Raw genomic sequence first — 26,198 nt, forward strand, 5'->3', positions numbered from 1 at the left:
GGTGTTTTCTCCATTCGGCCTGCCCCGCAGCCCAATGTGCCACTTCCGAACTGTGGCTGCCCCAGGGGTCCCCAAGGCATAAGAATATGGTTCATGTGGTCCTTTATTCTGGCACCTTCAGCTCTAAGCATGCAGGGTTCAGAATGAAGTTAGAACATGATCCAAAGGGACTGGAGGAACATGCATTCAGTGACATTTTGGCTATCATCAGAAATTGTCCCTGTGCTGCCTTTGCCAGATTAATCCTGGCCCAGTGGGAAAGAGGGTACAGGCAGCTTTGGGGCATCTGACACAGCCATTATACTCTGCAAAGAGCCAGGCCGGCCATCACAAACAGACCTAACGGGCCGGAGAGCCCCTCCAGTGTACTAACCCAGTGCAGGTTCGGCACATTCCTTATACTGCTCCGGAGTACAGAAAGGAGCGTCCCCTGCACAGAAAAGAAACATAAGACAAGAGGGAAACATGTGGAGTCAGAAATCAGAGCATGATGGAAGGCCAGTGACTACAGCAAGAAAGCATGCATTAGGCAGCCTTTTGTCTGCACACGCAGTGCCAATCACCTAGGAGCAGGGGTGCAGGTAAAGAGGCTCACGCAGCCAGTGTGCAGCGTAGGGTGAGAGGCAGGGTCTGATCTGCACTTGCAATGCATCTCTCTGGAGATCACATACTGGAGTTGCTGTTTCACGTATAACATCGGATAAAGGTTTCCATAGCTAGTCCAGCTAGTCAGCTCCCACAGGTGAGGCTTGGTTAGCCTCGGTCAGTATCTGGATGGGAGAGCTCTGAGCTGCAGTGTTGCTGATTAAATAAGTGGCACCTTTTCAGAACTGAAATAAGGTTGTGGCGTGGCGCTATGGATCTATAAGCAGGTGACATTCCTGAACCTGCTTCTAACACAGCATGCACACACCGGGGACTTATTGTGTACTTGAAAAACAACAGAACAAACCCTAAACCTGAGCCTAAGCTTTCCCCAGAACTTGGATGTTCTTCTGAAGAGGGCTTTCCCCTCACTGTCCCTAGTTTCTTCTTCTGCAGAGAAACACTCAACCTTTCTATACTTCTGAATTTAACTTAATAGGGCCCATCTGGTCTGGCTATCAGGCTGAACCAGCAGAAATAGCTCTGCCTCTCTGTTCAGAGGTCCTAGGACTTGACACTTGGTTACAGATGCACTGTGCTGCACTCTTTCTTTGAAATGAGACATTAAACAAAATCCCTGACCACTTGTGGTCATTCATGACCCCACAACACTTTTCACAAGGGTAGGGGGCTGGTAACTACATCCCCTTTGCAGTTTCAATGGAGCATGGTATCCTTACTTCCTATGACAAACAATTATGCACTGCTGCTGTGAGTTTTTAATCAACTTTTGCATTGCTCCCCAGAGGTGACTGCATTTCAGTGGTGAATAAATTGATCCCAGAGTGTAGTCTGCATCTGAGGCTACAGTCAAATGATATGCATCCCAAAGAGAGTAAGACTTATTTCTGCTCCTTTATTTCCGAATCCTCTTTTACATTATCCACAAGAACATCAGAATGGCCAGACTGGTTCAGATCACTGGCCCATCTAGCCCAGTACCCTGACTTCCAACAGTGGCCAGTGCCACATGCTTCAGAGGGAATGAAGAGAACAGGGCAATTTTCAAGAGCTTCACCCCCTGTTGTTCAGTCCCATTTTGGCAATTGGAGGCTTTGGGACAGCCAGAGCATGGGGTTGTGTTCCTGATCATCTTAGAATCATAGAAGATTAGGGTTGGAAGAGACCTCAGGAGGTCATCTAGTCCAACCCCCTGCTCAAAGCAGGACCAACCCCAACTAAATCATCCCAGCCAGGGCTTTGTCAAGCCGGGCCTTAAAAACCTCTAAGGATGGAGATTCCACCACCTCCCTAGGTAACCCATTCCTGTGCTTCACCACCCCCCTCGTGAAATAGTGTTTCCTAATATCCAACCTAGACCTCCCATACTGCGACTTGAGACGATTACTCCTTGTTCTGTCATCTGCCACCACTGAGAGCAGCCAAACTCTATCCTCTTTGGAACCCCCCTTCAGGTAGTTGAAGGCTGCTATCAAATCCCCCCTCACTCTTCTCTTCTGCAGACAAAACAAGCCCAGTTTCCTCAGCCTCTCCTTGTAAGTCATGTGCTCCAGCCTCCTGGTCATTTTTGTTGCCCTTTGCCGGACTCTCCAATTTGTCCACATCCTTTCTGTAGTGGGGGGACCAAAACTGGACACAGTACTCCAGATGTGGCCTCACCAGTGCTGAACATTTCCCTCGATCTGCTGACAACACTCCTACTAATACAGCCCAATATGCCGTTGTCCTTCTTGGCAACAAGGGCACACCGCTGACTCATATCCAGCTTTTCGTCCACTGTAATCCCCAGGTCCTTTTCTGCAACTTGGCTAATAAACATTGATGGCCCTATCCTCCTTGAACTTATCTAATTCTTTTTTGAACCCAGTAATACTTTGGGCCTTAACAACATCCCCTGGCAAGGAGTTCCACAGGTTGACTGTGCGTTGTGTGAAAAAATACTTCCTTTTGTTTGTTTTAAACTTGCTTGCCTATTAATTTCATTTGGTGACCCCTAGTTATTGTGTTATGAGAAGGAGTAAATAACACTTCCTCATTCACTGTCTCTGCACCAGTCATGATTTTATAGACCTCTGTCCTATCCCCCCTTTGTCGTCTCTTTTCCAAGCTGAATAGTCCCAGTCTTTTTAATCTCTCCTCTTATGGAAGCTGTTCCACCCCCTAATCATTTCTGTTGTCTTTCTCTGTACCTTTTCCAATTCTAATATGTCTTTTTTGAGATGGGATGACCAGAACTGCATGCAGTATTCAAGGTATGGGTGTAACATGGATTTATATAGTGGCATTATAATATTTGCTATCTCATTATCTATCCCTTTCCTAATGGTTCCTAACATTCTGTTTGCTTTTTTGACTGCCGCTGCAGATTGAGTGGATGTTTTCAGAGAACAATCCATGAGGACTCCAAGATCTCTTTCTTGAGTGGTAACAGCTAATTTAGACGTCATCCTTTTTTATGTATACATAGGTCCTGAAACTAAGGGTGCAGGGGATGCTGCTGCACCCCCAAGCTTGAAGTGGTTTCCATTATACACAGGGTTTACAGTTTGGATCAAAGGCTCTCAGCACCCCCACTATACAAATTGTTCCACCACCCCTGTATGTATAGTTGGGATTACATTTTCCAATGTGCATTACTTTGCATTTATCAATATTGAATTTCATCTGCCATTTTGTTGCCCAGACACCCAGTTTTGTGAGATCCCTTTGTAACTCTTCACTGTCTGCTTTGGCCTTAACTATCTTGAATAATTTTGTATAATCTGTTTACTTCTTTTTCCAGATCATTTATGAACACATTGAAGAGCGCTGGTCCCAGTACAGATCCTTGGGGGACACCACTATTTACCTCTCTCCACTGTAAAACTGATCAGTTCCTACCCTTTATTTTCTATCTTTTAACCAGTTACTGATCCATAAAAGGACCTTCCCTCTTATCCCATGACTCCTTATTTTGCTTAAGAGTCTTTGGTGGGGAACCATGTCAAAGGCTTTCTGAAAGTCTGAGTACACTCTATCCACAGGATCACCCTTGTCTACATATTTGTCAACTTGCTAAAATAATTCTAATAGATTAGTGAGGCATGATTTCCCTTTACAAAAGCTGTATTGACTCTTCCCCAAAAAATCGTGTTCATCTGTGTGTTTGATAATTCTGTTCTCTACTATAGTTTCTATCAATTTGCCTGGTACTGAAGTCAGGCTCACGGGCCTGTAACTGCCAGGATCGCCTCTGGAGCCTTTTTAAAAAATAGGCATTCCATTAGCTGTCCTCCCGCCATGCGCTACAGAGGCTGATTTAAGCAATAGGTTAGATACCACAGTTAGTTGTTCTTCAATTTCATATTTGAGTTCCTTCAGAACTCTTGGGTGAATCCCAACTGGTCCTGGTGACTTATTGCTGTTTAATTTATCAGTTTGTTACAAAACCACCTCTACTGACAGTTCTCAATCTGGGACAGTTCCTTAGATTTGTCACCTAAAAGGAATGGCTGAGATGTAGGAATCTCCTTCACATCCTCTGCAGTAAAGACCGATGCAAAGAATTAATTTGTCTTCTCGTCAACTCCCTTGTCTTCCTTGAGTGCTCCTTTCTGGTGTAATTTATGCATACAAATGTGAATAAATCAGAACAGGTCTGTACAGAACACATTAGAGCCTGCAAAGCTATGTGTAAAATGAATAACACACCCTCAATCATCCAGTGGCCCCATTGATTGTTTGGCAGGCTCCCTGATTCTGAGAAACTTAAAAAATTGTTTGCAGTTAGTTTTTGTGTCTTTTGCTAGTTGTTCTTCAAATTCTTTTTTGGCTTTTCTAATTATACTTTTTCACTTGACTTGCCAGAGTTTATACTCCCTTCTATTTTCCTCAGTAGGAGTTGACTTAGGATTTTTGTTTTGTTTTTAACTGCCTCTTTTACTCTGCTGTTTAGCTACGGTGGCATTTTTTCCCTCTTAGTATTTTTATGTATTTATTTAGGGGATACATATAGTTTGAGCCTCTATCATGGTTTTTTGGGGTTTTTTTAAGTTTCCATGCAGCTTACAGGCATTTCACTCTTGTGACTGTTCCTTTTAATTTCTGTGTAACTAGCCGCCTCATTTCTGTGTAGTTCTCCTTGTTGAAGTTAAATGCTATTGTGGTGGATTTCTTTGGTGTTTTCCCCCCTAAAAAGATGTTAAATTTAATTACATTATAGACACCATTACCAAGCAATTTAGCTATAGTCACCTCCTGGACCAGATCCTGTGCTCCACTTAGAACTAAATGAAAATAATTGCCTCTCCCCATGTGGGTGCCAGGACTAGCTGCTCCAAGAAACTGTCATTCATGGTATCTAGACATATTATCTCTGCTTTCCATCCTGAGGTGACATGTTCCCAGTTAATATGGACATAGTGGAAATCCCCCATTACTATTGGGTTTTCTATTTTGTAGTCTCTCTAATCTTCCTAAGCATTTCCCCATCCTTGTCAGGCAGTCGGTAGTATATTCCTACTGCTATATGCTTATTCAAGCGTGGAATTTCTATCCGGAGAGGTTCTCTGGTACAGTTTGATTCATTTAAGATTTTTACTGTATTTGACTCTATGCTTTCTCGAATGGATAGTGCTACTCCATCACCAGTTTGACCGACTCGGACATTCTGATATATTTTGCACCATGGTATTACTGTGTCCCATCAATTATCATCATTCCACCAAGTTTCTGTGATGCCTATTATAACAATATCCACATTTAATACCAGGCACTCACCTATGTTAGTATTTAGACTTGCATTTTTATACAAGCACAGTTAAAATTTGTCAATATTTAGTTGACTGCCTTCATGTGATGGAACTGTATGGGACTCTTTTTCATTTGACTGTTTCTCTTCAGTTCCTACCTGTATGTTATCCTCTCCTCTTCACTGAGTATGGAGTATCCCCTTTCATAAATCCTCCTCTAAGGAATGTCTCTATCCACACCTGTTGGCTTTCCCCCTGCCCTTAGTTAAAAACTCCTCTACAACCTTTTTCATTTTCATGCCAACAATCTGGTTCTGTTTTGGTTTGGGTGGCGCCCATCCTTTCTCTTTTTCCAAAAGATTCTCCAGTTCCTAATAAACCTAAATCCCTTCTCCCAACACCATTGTCATCTCATCCATGCACTGAGACCCTGAAGTTCTGGCCCTGCATGCGGAACTGGGAACATTTCAGAGACTGACACCTTGAGCTCCTGGACTTTAATCTCTTATCTAGCAGCCTAATTTGGCCTCCAGGACCTCTCTCTTACCTTTCCCTGTGTCACTGGTACCTACATGAATCACTACTGCTGGCTTCTCCCCAGCACTGCCCAAAAGTCTGTCTAGGTGTCTAGATGTCTAAGAGAGATCTGCAACCTTCAAAGCCACCAGGCAATTCACCGTGTGGTTCTCCCAGTCCAATAACTATATTTCTAATACAAACCCAACTATCTATATTCCTAACAATCGAATCCCCTGTCACTATTAGCTAATAACAGTATTACTTCCCTAGGGTTTCCTTCATATGTACTGCTGAATTTTAACTGCAAACATACTCCAGGCTTCTGAGATCCTGCAGGAGCCCTGGGTTCAGAGAGACAGCAACAGCCTTGCAGCCTACTTCATGTACATGTACATGAACTGAGCCTAAGCCCTCTAGCAGTTTGTAGCCTAAAACCTGCTTCAGGCACCTGGGGTGAAATCCTGGCCCCACTGGAATCAATAGGTGTTTTGTCATTGGCATCAATGGGATAAGGATTCTACCCCGCACTGTAATGACTAGTGGGAAGCTATGGGTAGGGGCAGGAATCTATTAATCTTCCTTGCTAAGCAGAGCCAATCTGCACCTAGGTGTGATGTCCTATGGGCCTGGATTCTGTGTGACAGGCAGGCCAGTGAGGTTGGGACAAAGGAAAGGTTGGTTTCCAACTCCTGCACTCAATGCCGGACAGTACAGAGTAGGGGGTGGGATAAGATGGCTTTTGTGTTCCCCTGACCTTGAGGCTGGCCAGGAGCCAGTCCTGCTCCAAGGGGCTGTTCTGCCAGCTGGGGATCATGGGAGCACTCTGGCCAGGCCCTCTTTTTCCCTGCCACATGCTCTAGGCTGGGCAAAATGCCACCACAACAGCATCTGCACAACATCCAGGAACTGCCCCAGGCAGGGCGAACCCAAGGGGAGCCAGAGGTGCTGTGTTTCTGGCTGCTTGGTGCCACTTGGAGCAGGACAAAGTAGCTGAGCAGAGCCAGGTCTCAAGGTCCAGGAAGCCAGTGGGATAAATCATGTCTCTGTCGTACAGAGTGGCAGGAAGAGTGACAGGAAGCAACATAATAGTGCCTAGCTCTCATCTAGCACTTTCCATCAGTAGATATGAAAGCACTTTACAAGAGGGGCAGTATTATTGCCCCCATTTTATCAATGGGGAAACTGAGGCATGGGGAGGGGTACTGACTTGCACATGATCACCCAGGAAGTCAGCAGCAGAGCTAGGATGAGAATTCAACTCTCCTGAGTGCCAGGCCAGTTCACAAGCCACTAGACCAGCCTGGCTCCCTTCACAAGCAAGTGCTTGTAAAGATTAACTGTTGGCACGTACACAGCCCCTTCCAAGCTCCGAGCTTGATCCAGCAGCCCTGGCTCACTGTGGAGGCTCCAGACGTCACCACTGAAATGCAGACACCACTCAGCACCCTGTGGGAGGCGCCAGAGCAAACCCTTCCGGTCCCAAAAAGTACCATGGGGAGCCCACCCACAGCATCAGGGCTTCCAGGTCCCACCTGAGGTGATGTGGCTGCTGTCCTAGTGCCAAAACAAGAGCCTGAGGCATCAGCCCAACCACACACAGTCGGATATGTTCCACGCATCCCCATGCAGACTGACCTGGCATGTGGACCATTTTGCAGTTGCAGTTTTCCACAATGTAGCGGGTTTCACAGTCGATCCTGCAAGCCGTGATACTGTAAATGGGGAAAAAGTCTAACCCCACATCCGACAAGCGACACTCGCCCCACGGAGGGGGCAGGTAGGTCAGCTGCAAGAAACAGAAAGAGCCGGTGGTTAGTAGATCACAGGCATCAGCTGCAGCATGGAAGGTGCTTGGGGGAAGATGAGTGAAGGGGAAGCTCTGCTCTTTAACAGATCCTGGCGACGAGCAAGGCACTGAGTGTGTGTGTCTCCCTCATTGCGTCGGGCCCTTCCAGACGGAGGAGCCCCGCTGGGTGAAGGACGAGAGCAGGATTGTAATAGCACAATGGCTGTGTGAAGTGGGGACCGAGCAGGAGGCCGACACAGCAGTTAGGCAACGATAGGAGCATGCATAGTCACAGATGGAGTTTTGTACTGCTAAAGGGTAGTAGAACTCGGGACTCGGTGACTCCGCTCTGCTCCGCCAGGGAAGAGTCCTAAGTGTAGTGACACATCACAAAACAGAAGGGGCAGGCTGGTGTTGGCAGGCAGATCTCCCTTGCCTTGGTGGGGAAGAAACTGGCAGGTTCCCAGAAAAAGCCACCCAACCAGCCCAGGAACAATTTCCCCAAGAATTGTTTGCTTCAGCAATGCCATTTCACAGTGGGGGAGTGGAGCTGCCTGAGACTCGGCAGAGTAGGTGCAGGTAAAAGGTGTTGGCCTGCGTTTGCCACGGACTAGAGATTCTTGGTGCCTCGTATTTTGGGTGCCCAGTTTGAGACCCTTTAGGACAGGTGCATGCTGAGCACCCTGGCACTCCCTGGGGCAGCCACAGTCACTAGTCCCCTTTGACAATGCAGTCCAACAGCTGTGCAGGGGTGGGACGAGGTAGGTAAATTTGAAGAGGTCCAGACAGGGGGTCCTGAACACCACATGGGAGGCACTGAGAGCTGTGCTTTAGGAGGTAGTGTGGCCTAGTGGATAGCATGTTAGCGCAGGACTCAGGAGGCCTGGATTCTACCCCGGCCTTGCCACTGCTTTGTTAGATGACCTTAGACAAGTCACTCTCCCTCACCACCTCGTCCTTGCGCTTCAGTTTCCCCATCTGTGACATGGGGATAATCATACTCCCCAGCTCTGAGATCAAGGAATGAATGAACTCTCTCCGAGCCAGGTGTTGGTTATTATTCCCGCCAAAGAGTACAGCTCTGTTATTTTGAGTGTCCAGTGATTCTGAGTGTCTCAGCTTTTGGGGTAAGACAAGTCGGGTCTGATTCACAGAGGCGCTGAGCGCCTGCAGCTGCCATTGATATCGCGCGGTGCCGGGGGTGCTCAGCAGCTTCTCAGAGCGGCAGACATGCCAAATCAGGCGACGAAGAATTCAGGTTCCCAGAATCACTGGGCGCTTTTGAAAATCCTGGCCCAATCTCTTGGGGGGTTGCATCCCAGCCTGCCTATAAAACACAGCTTCTTTCTGACACCCGTCCCTGTTCTGCATGAAATTAACTGGTTTGTCAGTGTCTTCAGGAGAATTTTTTTTGAGGGGAGGCTGTTTCTCTCCAGCTCAATGGCCAAGTCTCTCTAGCTGGGGCTGTAACAACTCACATAGTCGGTGGATCCGGCACAAGAGGTGCCCTGTGGGTACACTCAGCAGTGGGCTACAGCTCATGTATCCTGCTGTGTTTAGTGGAGCGACTCCTCCTAGCCAGGCCTTCTGTTGCTGGGGCCTTCCCATCTAGGGAGACCAGATTTTCTACCACCTAGGGAGGTGGTAGAATCTCCTTCCTTAGAGGTTTTTAAGGTCAGGCTTGACAAAGCCCTGGCGGGGATGATTTAACTGGGAATTGGTCCTGCTTCGAGCAGGGGGTTGGACTAGATGACCTTCAGGGGTCCCTTCCAACCCTGATATTCTATGATTCTATGATTCTATTTTCAAAGTAAAAAACAGATGGCTGTCCCTGGGGTGTGTAGGAGTGGGGAATAGGGCAGCAGCAGGGGATAGGTTAGGTGGACAGTCAAGCAACACCTCCACCCCTTTTTCCTTCTGTGGATCTGACTCTGTACAGGAAGGGCTGGGAACTTATGGGGCGGGTGGTCTGACTGGGAGACCTCGTGCAGGGTGTCAACCATCCTATAGACCCCCAGACTCCTATGGTCCCTGTCATAAATATAAAGGGAAGGGTAAACACCTTTAAATCCATCCTGACCAGAGGAAAAACCCTTTCACCTGTGAAGGGTTAAGAAGCTAAGATAACCTCACTGGCACCTGACCAAAATGACCAATGAAGAGACAAGACACTTTCAAAGCTGGACGGGGGGAGAAACAAAGGTTCTCTGTCTGTGTGATGCTTTTGCTGGGACCAGAGCAGGAATGCAGGTCAGAACTCCTGTAAAGAGTTAGTAAGCAATCTAGCTAGATATGCATTAGATTCTGTTTTGTTTAAATGGCTGATAAAATAAGCTGTGCTGAATGGAATGTAGATTCCTGTTTTTGTATCTTTTTGTAACTTAAGGTTTTGCCTAGAGGGATTCTCTATGTTTTGAATCTGATTACCCTGTAAGGTATTCACCATCCTGATTTTACAGAGGTGATTCTTTTACTTTTTCTTTAATTAAAATTCTTCTTTTACGAACCTGATTGCTTTTTCATTGTTCTTAAGATCCAAGGGTTTGGGTCTGTGTTCACCTATGCAAATTGGTGAGGATTTTTATCAAGCCTTCCCCAGGAAAGGGGGTGTAGGGCTTGCAGGGATATTTTGGGGGGGAGACTTTTCCAAGTGGGCACTTCCCCTGTTCTTTGTGTAACACTTTGGTGGTGGCAGCTTTTAACCTAAGCTGGTAAGAATAAGCTTAGGGGGTCTTTCATGCAGGTCCCCACATCTATACCCTAGAGTTCAGAGTAGGGAAGGAACCTTGACAGTCCCTCTGGCAGAATCTGTTCCCTTAATCACAAACCACTTCTCTCTCCGCCTTGGGGGAGAGAATCCTTTACCAGCTGTTCCTTTGGTCACCCTGTCACAGAAATCAAGTCCATTTCTGGCCTTTTAACCTGTTGGTTCCCAGCAGGGGCAGAACAAGGCTTGTAGCTTGTTGGAGACAAGTTTTCGATCTTCAAAGCTAATCAGTTTCTTGTAATTGGCCCCCAAGAGTTTGTTCAGAGGTTGCTTATCTGGATCCATTGTACTGATTCCCTCCCCTCTGCCCCCAATCCCTTATTAAGCTAGAACAACACATTCACACAGGAAAGTCTTATAACCCAGGAGACAATAACTTCCCCTCATGGACCAGATCATTCCATTATTACATCTTGTTAGGTGATTACATATAAGGGCCACACACATACTGCAGAGAGGGTCAAGTGTCACCACATGGGGCAACTCCGGTGGACAGTTTCACTTCCTCAGAGAGCTCTTTCAGGTGACCACTCTGTAGAGGTTACAGAAAACTCAATGAGGCTCTGGGGTTGGTAACACTGACAGGGAGCAGGGACGTCCCTACACCCTGTTCCCATCAGCACGGGGAGGCTGGAAGGGCTCCCTACAGCCCGATCTCTGCTGCTCCTTTATCCAGCAGAAGCAGCAACTGTGGAGTGGTGCACAACAGGGGCTGCGCATTCTGTCTTGTCAGGTCTGGAAGCAAGGGAGTATCAAACCCAGGTCTTGTGGTATTTCGAGGACTGGGTAAGAACTGCAAACACCACTTCAAATGTGAGGGGGTTTCATGGTCCTGCTTGCAGGCTAGGGCTCTTTAGGGAAACATGAGATGATCAGAGTCAGTTAGCGTACTGTCAGCCTGCACTAAGATGAGTTGTGCCTCTCTGTTTTCTGGGGAGCAGTCTGTTTTGTGTCACTCAGTTTTGGGTTCTTGTGTGTTATCATTCTGATTTCTGAGAAATAAAGTTGTGTTTAGTTGCAACCTTCCAGCAAGGGTATTCTATGTTTTTATCGAACTTCTCCCATGGTGTGCCAAGAAACATAACAGGTCTCTTGTGCAGGAGTTCGGAGCAGTAAGTGACCACAGAGCCACTAACCACGATGCATCACCTGGCTTTGTTAACTCACTAAATTTATTGCCTCTTGGGAGAGCAGTCTGTAGCGTTGAGGTACAATTCCTGGAGGGCTAAATTCCTAACAAAATCCTTCCTGTTGCCATAAAGAGCTAGGTAAGTTTTAACATGAATCTTTACTCCTTGTCATTATGACAATATCTCTGGACGATAGTTGATATTTCTTTTACAGCATCTGTGAGATGGAAGGCAGCATCCTGATGAATCCTGCACTTTCAGGGTTTTGTGTCATGAGAAATTATGGATAGTACTTCAAGGGGAAATTCATGCACTGCAGTAAGTTGACAGATTCTCTCAGGTGGTTATAAATTTTAAGGCTCTGTGTGGATCAGAAAATGCACAGGCAGGGCCCTCTTGGGAGAGGAGAGTGCCCATGGTATAGAACATGCCCAGAGGTCAGGACTGCACATGTCTTGAAAGAAGGAGCATAGTTTGGAGCATTTGAAGGAGCATAGTTTGGAGCAGTGGTCCCCAACCTTTCCGTGGGAATAGCATATTGCTATTTCCAGAAGACTGCGGCGGGTGCCAGACACCTGCTGCCAAAATGTCCCTGCTGAGTGTGGCTGCCGGAGAACCATCGAGAAGCGTCGCCGCTGAAATGCTGCTGACAAATGGGCGCCGCGTTGGGGACCACTGGTTTGGAGCATAAAACCCAATTCCCAAGTGCTTTCTGGCATGCAGCTGCTTTAGATTTTGATGAAAGTGTTCCCGTTTCTGCCCCTTTGGCTGATAGCCATGCTAGGGGTCAGACGGTGACTGGAATTGGACTGTGCAACCCAGTCAGTTTCAGTGGTATGAATTTCACCTACATCTTGCATTGTTTTTTCTTCTTGGCTGTTTGTAACTGCTGCAACAGCTCTGTGGATCCATACACTCTTCCCTACTCTGGTCCAAGGTTTTCCTGACGGGTTAAGCAATACTGTTTAATGCCCTAACCTAGCAAGGCACAGAACATCCTCAATTCCAATGGGATCTGAGGTTGCTCAGGACTTTGAAGGAGACATGCAGCATGACTTAGCAGAAAACCCTGAATAGGCATCCCCGGGGGTTTGACTCATTCCCCTTGTCTATTATGAACCTCACATTTGATTAAGACTAGATTCTTTTCTGCAGCTCTTCCTGATGTTACGTTTCATAGCACAGCTGGATAACCCAAAGCCCGGGGAATTTCAGGGGCTACTGGGACCATGTTGACTGCTACTCTTTAATTTGGTGTCATGGGCAAGTATCACTTTCAACTGGATGTACTGGCCCAATTCTGATCTCAGTTCTAGTGGTTCATCTATTAGTTATTTATTTATAGGTCCATCAACGTAGCAACTGAGCACCTGTGAAGGCAGCAGTATTATCCCCATTTTGTAGATGGGGAAACTGAGGCCCAGAGAGGCAAAAAGACTTGTCCGAGATCATGCTACAAGTCAGTAGCAGAGCTGCAAAGTGCACCCAGTTCTTCGGACTTCCAGATCATCCTTTATTGGTTATTTCTCCCTGCCCCCTGAGATCTTTGCTCTGTGCACAGAGAACAGCACACAAGGGGAATGCCAGAGGTGGTGGGAGGAGAAGCAATGTACAGCAGGATGCTTGGCTGCTTAACTCAGTTGCCCCTAGTAGCATGAGGCCAGTAGGGTAGTGAAACGCCCACAGGCTGCAGCAGCTGCAATCTTTGGCCAGGACCCTGAACACCTGTAAGAGATTTGCAAAATTTGGCAGCTGTGTGAGTGATCCTGGCCCTGGCCTGCAGGAAATGGGGCCACTACAGAAGCTGATGAGCACAGAGAGAGGTAAAGTATAAAGGTCTCCCAGCAGGGACTAGCTGGAATAAGAGTACTTGTGGCACCTTAGAGACTAACCAATTTATTTGAGCATGAGCTTTCGTGAGCTACAGCTCACGAAAGCTCATGCTCAAATAAATTGGTTAGTCTCTAAGGTGCCACAAGTACTCCTTTTCTTTTTGCGAATACAGACTAACACGGCTGTTCCTCTGAAACCTAGCTGGAATAAAACTCTCTTTTTGAAAAATCCTGTGGACCGAGGAAACAAGCCTGAAATATTGAAGCAGCCGCTAATGACAGGGAAATGGAACTGCTGGAAAAAGTTTTACCAACTGGAAAGGGAGCCAGCACATTATTTCAAGGCAGCTGGGAAAGTGAAGGACACAGGCTGGCCAGCTCTGCAATGCATCTGTCCCCTGCCCTGTAGTTCGCAGGCCTGCACAAACATAGCTCCTCCAGTGCACCTCACTTGAGACTGGCAGCGCTCCCTGCTGCTTCAGGCTTGTGGCTTCTTGAGCAGCCCTGGCCAATCCTCTACCTAAGAGGTGATTATGGGCTAGGCTCCAGCAGATTTTGGTGAGCAAACCCATTTTCCCATCTGAGCTAATGCAGGATCTGAACCCATGACTCTGGCTGTAAAAGAGCAGTATGCAAAACCCATATGCTACCAAGGCCCCTCTTTAGATAGCCCCTAGATTCATAGGTGGATAACAATGCATTCCAGCAAAAAAAGACTTTATTGTAGAACAGGTGGAAGTTTAGGCTATAGGAGTGTGCTTTCATCCATTAGCTTCTCTCTGTCTTCTAATCTATCTCCCCTGCCAATGTGTGTCTGGAGAAGGCCCAGCACACTTCTGAAAGCTCAAACACCGGAAATAATAATAAGGCCTCCACTGCACTGCAGCTAACTATCTATTCGCTTTGCAGAGTGTAGCTCTTTGTTTCACTTGCAATCTATAGATGGGGAAGAAAATATAAAGCCAGTGCTCATAAAGTCTGTGGATGACACACAAATTGGTGGAGTGGTAAATGCTGATAAGGTCAGGACAGTTTCACAGAGTGATCTCCCTCTCTTGGTAAGGCGGGCTCATTTGAACAACACACACTTTAATGCAGGCAATGCAAGGACAAACATCTAAGAACAAAGAATGTAGGTTACACTTACAAGATCATAGAATCATAGAACTGGAAGGGACCTCGAGAGGTCATCTAGTCCAGTCTCCTACACCCAAGGCAGGGCTAAGTATTATCTAGACTATTCCTGACAGGTGTTTGTCTAACCTGCTCTTAAAAATCTCCAGTGATGGAGATTCCACAACCTCCCTAGGCAATTTATTCCAGTGCTTAACCACCCTGACAGTTAGGAAGTTTTTCCTAATGTCCAACCTAAACCGCCTTTACTACAATTTAAGGCCATTGCTTCTTGCCTGATCCTCAGAGGTTAAGAAGAACAATTTTTCTCCCACCTCCTTGAAAACTTGTGTATTTGAAAACTGTTATCATGTCCCCTCTCAGTCTTCTCTTCTCCAGATGGGGGAAAGGGCTGTATTTTGGGAAGCAGTGAGATCTGGTTTGCACTTACTACCTTTACTGGCATAGCTATGTCTGCCAGGGGTGTGAATCTATCCAACACGGCAATGAAGACAAGCCCCCCAGTGTCGAGGCAGCTATGCTGACGGAAGAGTTCTTCTGGTGGCCTAGGTAATGTCGTTCAGGGAGGTGGCATTGCCATCAGCAGAAAAACACCTCCTGTTGGTGTATGCTGTGTCTACACTAGGGGGCTGTGCTGGCAGAGACTCTGTAGCCTGGTGCTGAAAGAGGTGTAAGGTTCCTGGTGGAAAGCAATGGAAAGTGAGCTCCGGTGTAGTACGGTGGTTTAAAAGCTGACTTGATCTTTGAGTGTCTAAACAAAGTAATGTAGGTGAGGAGCAGGGATGTGGTGTTACCTCTGTATAGGGCATTAGCGAGGCCGTGACTGGATCCTGCCCCCGGTTCTGGTGTCCACACTTTAAAAAGGATGTTGACAAACTTGAAAAGGTTGAAAAAAAAGCTACAAGAGTGATCTGAGGTCTGGGAAAGCTGCCTTCCAGGGAGAGATGAAAGAAGCTCCAGCTATTTCCTTTATCCAAGAGAAGGCGGAGAGGTCATGATGTGTAAGTACTTCCATGACGAAGAGATCTCTGATAGCAGAGGGCTCTTTACTTTAGGAGACAAAGGCAGAACAAGAGACAACAATTGGAAGCTGAAGCAAGATGAATTCAGACTGGAAATAAGAGAGACTAATCAATGGGCGCTGGTCGATGACTGGGGCTTTTAAGTACTTCTGCAACATAATACCTAAATAATAATAAATAATAAATTATTATCATTATTTTATTATTATTTACCATGCCCTGAGCAGACCCACAGATGTGCGAAAAACAAATATCACTTCATTCAGCCCACAAAATGTTTCCATTTCAGAGCCTAGGACACGTTAGAGGCAGAACAATTTTAGCGCCCGGTTCCCATGGCTCTTCTCACGTCTGGTACCTAGCAATGTTTACCGTCTACTGTGTCTACTTTTAACCGCTTTGCAGTATTCTGAGGTAGAGAGCAGAAAATGCATTATGCTTTCCTTTTGTTTTTGAAAGCAGCAACAGGTTTGACATGCTTTGCTTCAAACACAGACTATTTCTTGCTGGCACAGTGTATTGGTTGATGGAGGAAAGCTTTTTAAGGGATAATATTAATCACATCCTTCTGTTTTTTTAAAGGAACACATGGCAATGGCCCATGATCCTACAGTCCTGAGGCTTGGTTCTAGTGTGCTGCTTTAAAGCACTTTCCAACACCTCTGAAAATACCTACTGAAAACAGATGTAGGCGAGAGAAACTACACAGTGGAAGCGGGATGCAGACTCTGTTAAGTGAGAAACTACCTCTATACAATCCATCAGGCACAGGCATTGGGTACTTATAACAGATTTATTATGAGCACAGAGGAAGGATAATAGCCTTGTGGTTAAGGCACTGATGGAGGACTCAGGAAACCTGGCTTTGAGCTTTGTCTCTGCCCCAGGCATCTTGAGTGAGTCTTGTTACAGCCAGCCAGTTTTGGGTGTTAGAAAGCAATAGGAATTTTCAAAGCAGACTGAAATCGGCTCTTAGTACAGTGCGCCAAAATGGTCTGTGTGCTCCCAACCAGGGAGCTTCAGAACTGCTCTGTTATGGGAGGATCTCCAGTGCGGCTATTCGCCTTGAGTGGAATTTTCAACTCTGCTCTCACTGAACTGAGCAGTAAAACTGGTTTCACTGGACGAGAGTGTCAGGGTTCCTTCCCCATTCTGAACTCTAGGGTACAGATGTGGGGACCCACATGAAAGACCCCCTAAACTTATTCTTACCAGCTTAGCTTAAAAACTTCCCCAAGGTACAAACTTTGCCTTGGCCTTGAACCGTTTGCTGCCACCACTAAGCGTTTAAACAAAGAACAGGGAAAGAGACCCCTTGGAGACATCTTCCCCCAAAATATCCCCCCAAGCCCTATTTGGGGAAGGCTTGATAATAATCCTCACTAATTTGTACAGGTGAACACAGACCCAAACCCTTGGATCTTAAGAACAATGAAAAATCAATCAGGTTCCTAAAAGAATTTTAATTAAAGAAAAGGTAAAAGAATCACCTCTGTAAAATCAGGATGGAAAATACTTTCAGGGTATTCAGATTCAAAACACAGAGGATCCCCCTCTGGGCAAAACCTTAAAGTTACAGAAAACAGGAATAAAGCTCCCTCTTAACACAAGGAAAATTCAAATAAAACAACAGATAAACTAATCCGCATTGCCTGGCTTACCTATACTGGTTGCAATATTGGAGACTTGGATTAGGATGGGTTGGAGAAGATGGATTCTGTCTGGCCTCTCTCAGTCCCAAGAGAGAACACCCACATAAACAAAGAGCACAAACAAAAGCCTTTTCCCCCACCAAGATTTGAAAGTATCTCGTCCCCTTATTGGTCCTTTGGCTCAGGTGCCAGCCAAGTTAGCTGAGCTTCTTAACCCTTTACAGGTAACAGGATGTTGCCTCTGGCCATGAGGGATTTTATAGCACTGTATACAGAAAGGTGGTTACCCTTCCCTTTATATTTATGACAGGGAGTGATCCAAGGGCCCGGCGCTTTTGACAATGCTGTGCCTGGTTCAGATGTCACAGCCTCTCCCAAGGTAATCAATCCTCCGATGGGCTGTTTGGGGCCTGCTGGGACAGCAAGACAACACCCTGATTTGTGGAAGAGCCTCAGGAACACACAAGGGGAGGCAGGGATTGGTCAGGGTTTTTTCCAAGTGCTGTCGCAACAGCTTTTCGTGTTTGGTGCTTCGGTTTTACAGCCATGGAGTAAGAAGCAGCACAGGGTGAGGAAGGATGGTCCCGTGTTGAGGAGGCCACCCTGGGACTTGGGAAACCGGGGTCTGACACTCACTCTGCCACAGACTACTTGGGTGCCTTTGCACAAACCACTTAGCTGCTCCCTGTCTTCCATAAAATGGGATAATGGCATGGGCCAACTGTGCTCGTGTGAACAGATACTGTAAAGACTGTCAGGTGCTCCGACACTGCAGTAATGGGAGCCTTAGAAGAGCCAGCAGGTCTGAAAGCCACCTGGCCAATGGCAGCTACCCAAGGGCTAATAGAGCCTGCCCAAGCCTCTGAAAACATGAATCATAGAACCATAGAAGATTAGGGTTGGAAGAGACCTCAGGAGGTCATCTAGTCCAACCCCCTGCTCAAAGCAGGACCAACCCCAACTAAATCATCCCAGCCAAGGCTTTGTCAAGCCGGGCCTTAAAACCTCTAAGGAAGGAGATTCCACCACCTCCCTAGGTAACCCATTCCAGTGCTTCACCACCTTCCTAATGAAATAGTGTTTCCTAATATCCAATCTAGACCTCCCCCACTGCAACCATTACTCATTGTTCTGACATCTGCCACCACTGAGAACAGCCTAGCTCCATCCTCTTTGGAACTGCCCTTCAGGTAGTTGAAGGCTGCTATCAAATTCCCCCTCACTCTTCCCTTCTGTGGACAAAACAAGACCAGTTCCCTCGGACTTTCCTCGTAAGTCATGTGTTCCAGCCCCCTAGTCATTTTCATTGCCCTCTGCTGCACTCTCTCCAATTTATCCACATCCTTTCTGTAGTGGGGGTCCCAAACCTGGCTGGGATGATTTAGTTGGGGATTGGTCCTGCTTTGAGCAGGGGGTTGGACTAGATGACCTCCTGAGGTCCCTTCCAACCCTGATATTCTATGATAATGGTCCCGTTATTTTCAACTGCGCTCTACCTGATGGGCTGTAGCACAGGGCTCTGTTACATACATAGTGGGTCGGTCTACACAGCAACGTAGACCAAGGCTCAGGCTATTTCGCTGCTGTGTAGATGTCAGGGCTCAGGCTGGAACCCAGGCTCTATAACCCTGCAGGGTGGGAGGGTGCCAGAGCTCAGCGCCAGCCTGAGCCTGGGAGTCTACATAGCAATGAAACAGCCCCACAGCCTGAGCCCTGCAAGTCTGAGTCAGTTGGCACGGGCCAGCCGCGGGTTTTTCTTTGCTGTCTAGACAGACCCATTGTCTCTCAAAGGACATTGCAGAATCAGGAAGAGTCTGGAGAAGGGTAATGGAAACTAGCTATGGGGGGGACAGACGGCCATAATAGGAGAGACTAAAATGACTAGGGCTATTAATCAGGAAAAGGGACAGGGGAGAAGAGGTGGGAGAAGGGTAAGGGGAATTCCTGGGATAAAAACTTCTGGAAGTTTGGATAAGTGAGCAGCCAGCTGGGACTCCTGACTCCTTGAAGCTTGGATCACACATACTGTGGTGTGTCCTGCTCCCACGGCTCCTCCATCCCCTGCTCTGCTGGTTTGTGTCCCCCGTCCCAGGATTTACCTGACCCCTCAATTGCGTGAGAGTCCCCATCCCTCCTACGTCTCTAGGCTCCCTCTCCCCACAGCTGCTCTGGGTCTCGGCAGGAGGAAGGGATGGCCCAGGCGGAAGGGTTACCTCGAGCTATTATGCTCATTTTGGTTTTGGCATTCACAGGAGCTCCTGCACTCAATGCCTCAGGTGTTTTAAAGGACCTTCCCCATCCACACGGATAGGTATGGAAGCGGGGTGTCAGAGAGGAAGCAAAAGGAGAGTCAGCCCCACATCTACCAAAGCACACAAGCACACAGCTTAGGGGGGCTCACTGCACGCCACTTGGCTTAGGGGACCTCTCTCCTCTGCCCTTAGCATGGGGATTTTCACTGGTTCTGCCTAGCACAGTGATTCAGGCCTTTGTTGTTTCCTAGTGTAGATTTTTAAGACCGGAAGGGACTGTTGTGATCACATGGTCTGACTTCCGCCATAATACCCAGCTCTTGTATAGCGTTTTTCATCCATCCCTCTGAAAGTGCTTTACAGAGGCAGACAGTATAGCGATCCCCAGATAGCGAAACTGGCGGCACCAAAAAGTGGTGGGTCACCCAGTAAAAGACCTGGGAACAGAACACAGCTCTTCTGAACATCAGCCCACGACTGTCTAGCAGGCCACACTGCCCCTGAGCAAACACCCCTCTTGTACTAACTGAGATGGAATAAATGGTCCAAAGGTGTTAACAGAACCTAGTCTCTGTCCATCATTAAACAGTGTTAAACACGGTCTGGGGTTTGGTATACAGGGACCTCAGCCAGCTTAATAGCATCACCAACACCCCATTAAAAATCCCTTTCAACCACTTATTAAAGATACAGAAAAGAAGGAAAAACAGCTAACTCACTGGAAATGTAAATTATTCAGTAAGGCTGTGATTTGAACAACATCCCTTGTTCCCTTTCCCTTCAGCTGGGGAGAGTTTTAGAAGAAACCTCCCCACCCCCTTGTCTGACAGTCTTTTGGAGATAGTGTAAAGCTGGTAATAATGGTTCTTCCGGGGAAAAGAGAAATTAGTTGAGATGGAGGTGGTGGTGTTGCTCCTTTTGTTAAAGTCCAGTCCCAAGACATTCCCAGTGGTGTTTGAGATTTAGCTGGAGACAGTAGGGGTGGCGATGTCATCTGGGTCCCTCTCTCTGGCCCGGTCTGGTCATGACATTTTCCAGGATTAGGAAGACAAAGGCCTGGGGTCCTAGGAGATGGTGGGGGTAGGGGCCATGATGGTGAAGCCCGCTTCAGCATTCTTTGTCTGTTTTCTCCAAAGATTCTTTTTCTAAGGACCAAAAAGGGAGTGGTGGGTGGAACAGCCCACCCCCTTATTATTTTGTCCACCAATTAGGCCTAATATTTGACAGATCAATTTTAGTTTCTTAATTTCCAGTTCCACATTTTTCGTTTTTACCATGCATGATTTTAACATCAGTCTTAAATTATATTCACGTGCCTTTTTATTTAGACTAAACGGGTCTTTGTCTAGTTGTTTTGCACTTGTTTATAACAGCTATTGTTAAAACCAGCTTAACTTACTTACATTAACATGTGTATTATAACATTTTATAAACTTTGATATGAATTTTACAGTTAACTTTGTACAATTTGGGTAATTTTATAGGCTCAGTTATTACAGCAGCCCCACTGTCCCTCCATTCTGCACCAGCCATAGCTTTTGAGTTGTCTTCATACATGATTTCACGGCAGAGACTTTCAACCAGGGCTTCCACATGGAGCCCATCATTTCTGCCTGAGCTCCAGCTAGAGCAAATCTCCTAGAAAGAGCTGCAGCCTTGATTTAAAGACCGCCAAGCGATGGCAAATCAACCACATCCCTTGGAAAGCTGCTCCAGTGATTAATTACCCTCCTGGTTAAAAATGTGCAGCTTATTTCCAGCTGGAGTTTTTCTCGCTTTGCATACAGCTACCGATGATGACCACTCATAGGCTGCAGCTGGTGCAGAATTGGGGAGATCTCTTTGCTCAGTGTGTCTAATTGTAAAGAGCTGCTACTCCAATGCATAACAACCTGCAATGTCTCCAAAGCCCCTTTAGGTGTAATTCAACATCCAGTGATCAATTGATCTTTAACGGCAACAGTGTGACAGCTGATATTCTCTCAGCACAGGCACCTGGATTTTAGCATCTAAGGGCTTGTCTACACAACCGCTTAAGTCAATGTAAGTTATGTTGCTCACGGGTGTGAAAAAACCACTCCCTGAGCGAAGTAAGTTATATTGACTTACAGCAGTGTCCACACCATGCACAGCTTCTGCCTCTCATTGAGATGGAGTAATTATGTCAACAGGAGAGCCTGTTATGCCTGTTGACATAAAGCATCTTCACCAGACGCGCTAAAATCGATTGATTTAGCATAGAATCATAGAATATCAGGGTTGGAAGGGACCTCCGGAGGTCATCTAGTCCAACCCCCTGCTCAAAGCAGGACCAATCCCCAATTAAATCATCCCACCCAGGGCTTTGTCAAGCCTGACCTTAAAAACTTCTAAGGAAGGAGATTCTACCACCTCCATAGGTAACGCATTCCAGTGTTTCACCACCCTCCTGGTGAAAAAGTTTTTCCTAATATCCAACCTAAACCTCCCCCACTGCAACTTGACACCATTACTCCTTGTCCTGTCCTCTTCTACCACTGAGAATAGTCTAGAACCATCCTCTCTGGAACCACCTCTCAGGTAGTTGAAAGCAGCTCTCAAATCCCCCCTTATTCTTCTCTTCTGCAGACTAAACAATCCCAGTTCCCTCAGCCTCTCCTCATAACTCATGTGTTCCAGACCCCTAATCATTTTTGTTGCCCTTCGCTGGACTCTCTCCAATTTATCCACATCCTTCTTGTAGTGTGGAGCCCAAAACTGGACACAGTACTCCAGATGAGGCCTCACCAATGTCGAATAGAGGGGGATGATCACATCCCTCGATCTGCTCGCTGTGCCCCTACTTATACATCCCAAAATGCCATTGGCCTTCTTGGCAACAAGGGCACACTGCTGACTCATATCCAGCTTCTCGTCCACTGTCACCCCTAGGTCCTTTTCCGCAGAACTGCTGCCTAGCCATTCGGTCCCTGGTCTGTAGCTGTGCATTGGGTTCTTCCGTCCTAAGTGCAGGACCCTGCACTTATCCTTATTGAACCTCATCAGATTTCTTTTGGCCCAATCCCCCAATTTGTCTAGGTCCCTCTGTATCCTATCCCTGCCCTCCAGCGTATCTACCACTCCTCCCAGTTTAGTATCATCCGCAAATTTGCTGAGAGTGCAATCCACACCATCCTCTAGATCATTTATGAAGATATTGAACAAAACCGGCCCCAGGACCGACCCTTGGGGCACTCCACTTGACACCGGCTGCCAACTAGACATGGAGCCATTGATCACTACCCGTTGAGCCCGACAATCTAGCCAACTTTCAACCCTCCTTATAGTGCATTCATCCAGCCCATACTTCTTTAACTTGCTGACAAGAATACCGTGGGAGACCGTGTCAAAAGCTTTGCTAAAGTGAAGAAACAATACATCCACTGCTTTCCCTTCATCCACAGAACGAGTAATCTCATCATAGAAGGCGATTAGATTAGTCAGGCATGACCTTCCCTTGGTGAATCCATGCTGACTGTTCCTGATCACTTTCCTCTCATCTAAGTGCTTCAGGATTGATTCCTTGAGGACCTGCTCCATGATTTTTCCGGGGACTGAGGTGAGGCTGACTGGCCTGTAGTTCCCAGGATCCTCCTTCTTCCCTTTTTTAAAGATTGGCACTACATTAGCCTTTTTCCAGTCATCCGGGACTTCCCCGGTTCGCCACGAGTTTTCAAAGATAATGGCCAATGGCTCTGCAATCACAGCCGCCAATTTCTTTAGCACTCTCGGATGCAACTCATCCGGCCCCATGGACTTGTGCACGTCCAGCTTTTCTAAATAGTCCCTAACCACCTCTTTCTCCACAGAGGGCTGGCCATCTATTCCCCATGTTGTGATGCCCAGCGCAGCAGTCTGGGAGCTGACCTTGTTCGTGAAGACAGAGGCAAAAAAAGCATTGAGTACATTAGCTTTTTCCACATCCTCTGTCACTAGGTTGCCTCCCTCATTCAGTAAGTGGCCCACACTTTCCTTGGCTTTCTTCTTGTTGCCAACATACCTGAAGAAACCCTTCTTGTTGCTCTTGACATCTCTTGCTAGCTGCAGCTCCAGGTGCGATTTGGCCCTCCTGATTTCATTCCTACATGCCCGAGCAATATTTTTATACTCTTCCCTGGTCATATGTCCAACCTTCCACTTCTTGTAAGCTTCTTTTTTATGTTTAAGATCCGCTAGGATTTCACCGTTAAGCCAAGCTGGTCGCCTGCCATATTTACTATTCTTTCGACACATCGGGATGGTTTGTCCCTGTAACCTCAACAGGGATTCCTTGAAATACAGCCAGCTCTCCGGGACTCCTTTCCCCTTCATGTAAGTCCCCCAGAGGATCCTACCCATCCGTTCCCTGAGGGAGTCGAAGTCTGCTTTCCTGAAGTCCAGGGTCCGTATCCTGCTGCTTACCTTTCTTCCCTGTGTCAGGATCCTGAACTCAACCAACTCATGGTCACTGCCTCCCAGATTCCCATCCACTTTTGCTTCCCCTACTAATTCTTCCTGGTTTGTGAGCAGCAGGTCAAGAAAAGCTCCCCCCCAGTTGGCTCCTCTAGCACTTGCACCAGGAAATTGTCCCCTACGCTTTCCAAAAACTTCCTGGATTGTCTATGCACCGCTGTATTGCTCTCCCAGCAGATATCAGAAAAATTTCTTCTGCGAGCTGCCGGAAGAAAGCCTCATCCACCTCATCCCCCTGGTCCGGTGGTCTATAGCAGACTCCCACCACTACATCACTCTTGTTGCTCACACTTCTAAACTTAATCCAGAGACACTCAGGTTTTTCTGCAGTTTCGAACTGGAGCTCTGAGCAGTCATACTGCTCCCTTACATACAGTGCTACTCCCCCACCTTTTCTGCCCTGCCTGTCCTTCCTGAACAGTTTATAACCATCCATGACAGTACTCCAGTCATGTGAGTTACCTCACCAAGTCTCTGTTATTCCAATCACGTCATAGTTCCTTGACATCACCAGGACCTCCAGTTCTCCCTGCTTGTTTCCAAGGCTTTGTGCATTCGTATATAAGCACTTGAGATAACCTGCTGATCGCCCCTCATTCTCAGTATGATTCATAGATAGATTCATAGATTCATAGATATTTAGGCCAGAAGGGACCATTATGATCATCTAGTCTGACCTCCTGCACAATGCAGGCCACAGAATTTCACCCATCACTCCTAAAAAAGACCTCACACCTATATCTGTGCTATTGAAGTCCTCAAATTGTAGTTTGAAGACCTCAAGGAGCAGAGAATCCTCCAGCAAGTGACCCGTGCCCCATGCTACAGAGGAAGGCGAAAAACCTCCAGGGCCTTCCAATCTGCCCTGGAGGAAAATTCCTTCCCGACCCCAAATATGGCGATCAGCTAAACCCTGAGCATATGGGCAAGATTCATCAGCCAGATACTACAGAAAATTCTTTCCCGGGTAACTTGGATCTTACCCCAACTAAAAACCCATCACAGGCCATTGGGCCTATTTACCATGAACATTTAATTACCAAAACCATGTTATCCCATCATACCATCTCCTCCATAAACTTATCGAGTTTAATCTTAAAGCAAGATAGATCTTTTGCCCCCACTACTTCCCTCGGAAGGCTATTCCAAAACTTCACTCCTCTGATGGTTAGAAACCTTCGTCTAATTTCTAATCTAAATTTCCTAGTGGCCAGTTTATATCCATTTGTTCTTGTGTCCACATTGGTACTGAGTTTAAATAATTCCTCTCCCTCTCTGGTATTTATCCCTCTGATATATTTATAGAGAGCAATCATATCTCCCCTCAACCTTCTTTTAGTTAGGCTAAACAAGCCAAGCTCCCTGAGTCTCCTTTCATAAGACAAGTTTTCCATTCCTCGGATCATCCCAGTAGCCCTTCTCTGTACCTGTTCCAGTTTGAATTCATCCTTCTTAAACATGGGAGACCAGAACTGCACACAGTATTCCAGGTGAGGTCTCACCAGTGCCTTATATAACGGTACTAAAACCTCCTTATCCCTACTGGAAATACCTCTCCTGATGCATCCCAAGATGACATTAGCTTTTTTCACAGCCATATCACATTGGCAGCTCATAGTCATCCTATGATCAACCAATACTCCAAGGTCCTTTTCCTCCTCCGTTACTTCTAGTTGATGCGTCCCTAGCTTATAACTAAAATTCTTGTTATTAATCCCTAAATGCATGACCTTACACTTCTCACTATTAAATTTCATCCTATTCCTATTACTCCAGTTTACAAGGTCATCCAGATCCTCCTGTAGGGTATCCCTGTCCTTCTCTAAATTAGCAATACCTCCCAGCTTTGTATCATCTGCAAACTTTATTAGCACACTCCCACTTTTTGTGCCCAGGTCAGTAATAAAAAGATTAAATAAGATTAGTCCCAAAACTGATCCTTGAGGAACTCCACTGGTAACCTCCCTCCAACTTGACAGTTCACCTTTCAGTAGGACCCGTTGTAGTCTCCCCTTTAACCAATTCCCTATCCACCTTTCAATTTTCCTATTGATGCCCATCTTATCCAATTTAACTAATAATTCCCCATGTGGCACAGTATCAAACGCCTTACTAAAATCTAAGTAAATTAGATCCACTGCATTTCCTTTATCTAAAAAATCTGTTACTCTCTCAAAGAAGGAGATCAGGTTGGTTTGGCACGATCTATCTTTTGTAAAACCATGTTGTATTTTGTCCCATTTACCATTGACTTCAATGTCCTTAACTACCTTCTCCTTCAAAATTTTTTCCAAGACC

The 26,198-nt window shown here is 46.5% G+C and overlaps 1 protein-coding gene across 4 annotated transcripts in view; it reads right to left on the minus strand.

The window, feature by feature from the left end:
* The window catches only part of LOC125626865 (acid-sensing ion channel 2), a 1,352,865-nt gene that overhangs the window by 40,284 nt on the left and 1,286,383 nt on the right, over positions 1-26,198 (minus strand). For all 4 annotated transcript variants that reach the window (XM_048830388.2, XM_048830385.2, XM_048830387.2 and 1 more), the window contains 2 exons: positions 7,491-7,641; positions 374-430 (listed from right to left, as the gene is read on the minus strand). In XM_048830388.2, the coding sequence (XP_048686345.1) occupies positions 374-430; positions 7,491-7,641 (208 nt within the window). The remainder of the gene's footprint in view (positions 1-373; positions 431-7,490; positions 7,642-26,198) is intronic.

Source organism: Caretta caretta, chromosome 27 (assembly GCF_965140235.1).
Source record: "Caretta caretta isolate rCarCar2 chromosome 27, rCarCar1.hap1, whole genome shotgun sequence".
NCBI lineage: Eukaryota > Metazoa > Chordata > Testudines > Cheloniidae > Caretta > Caretta caretta.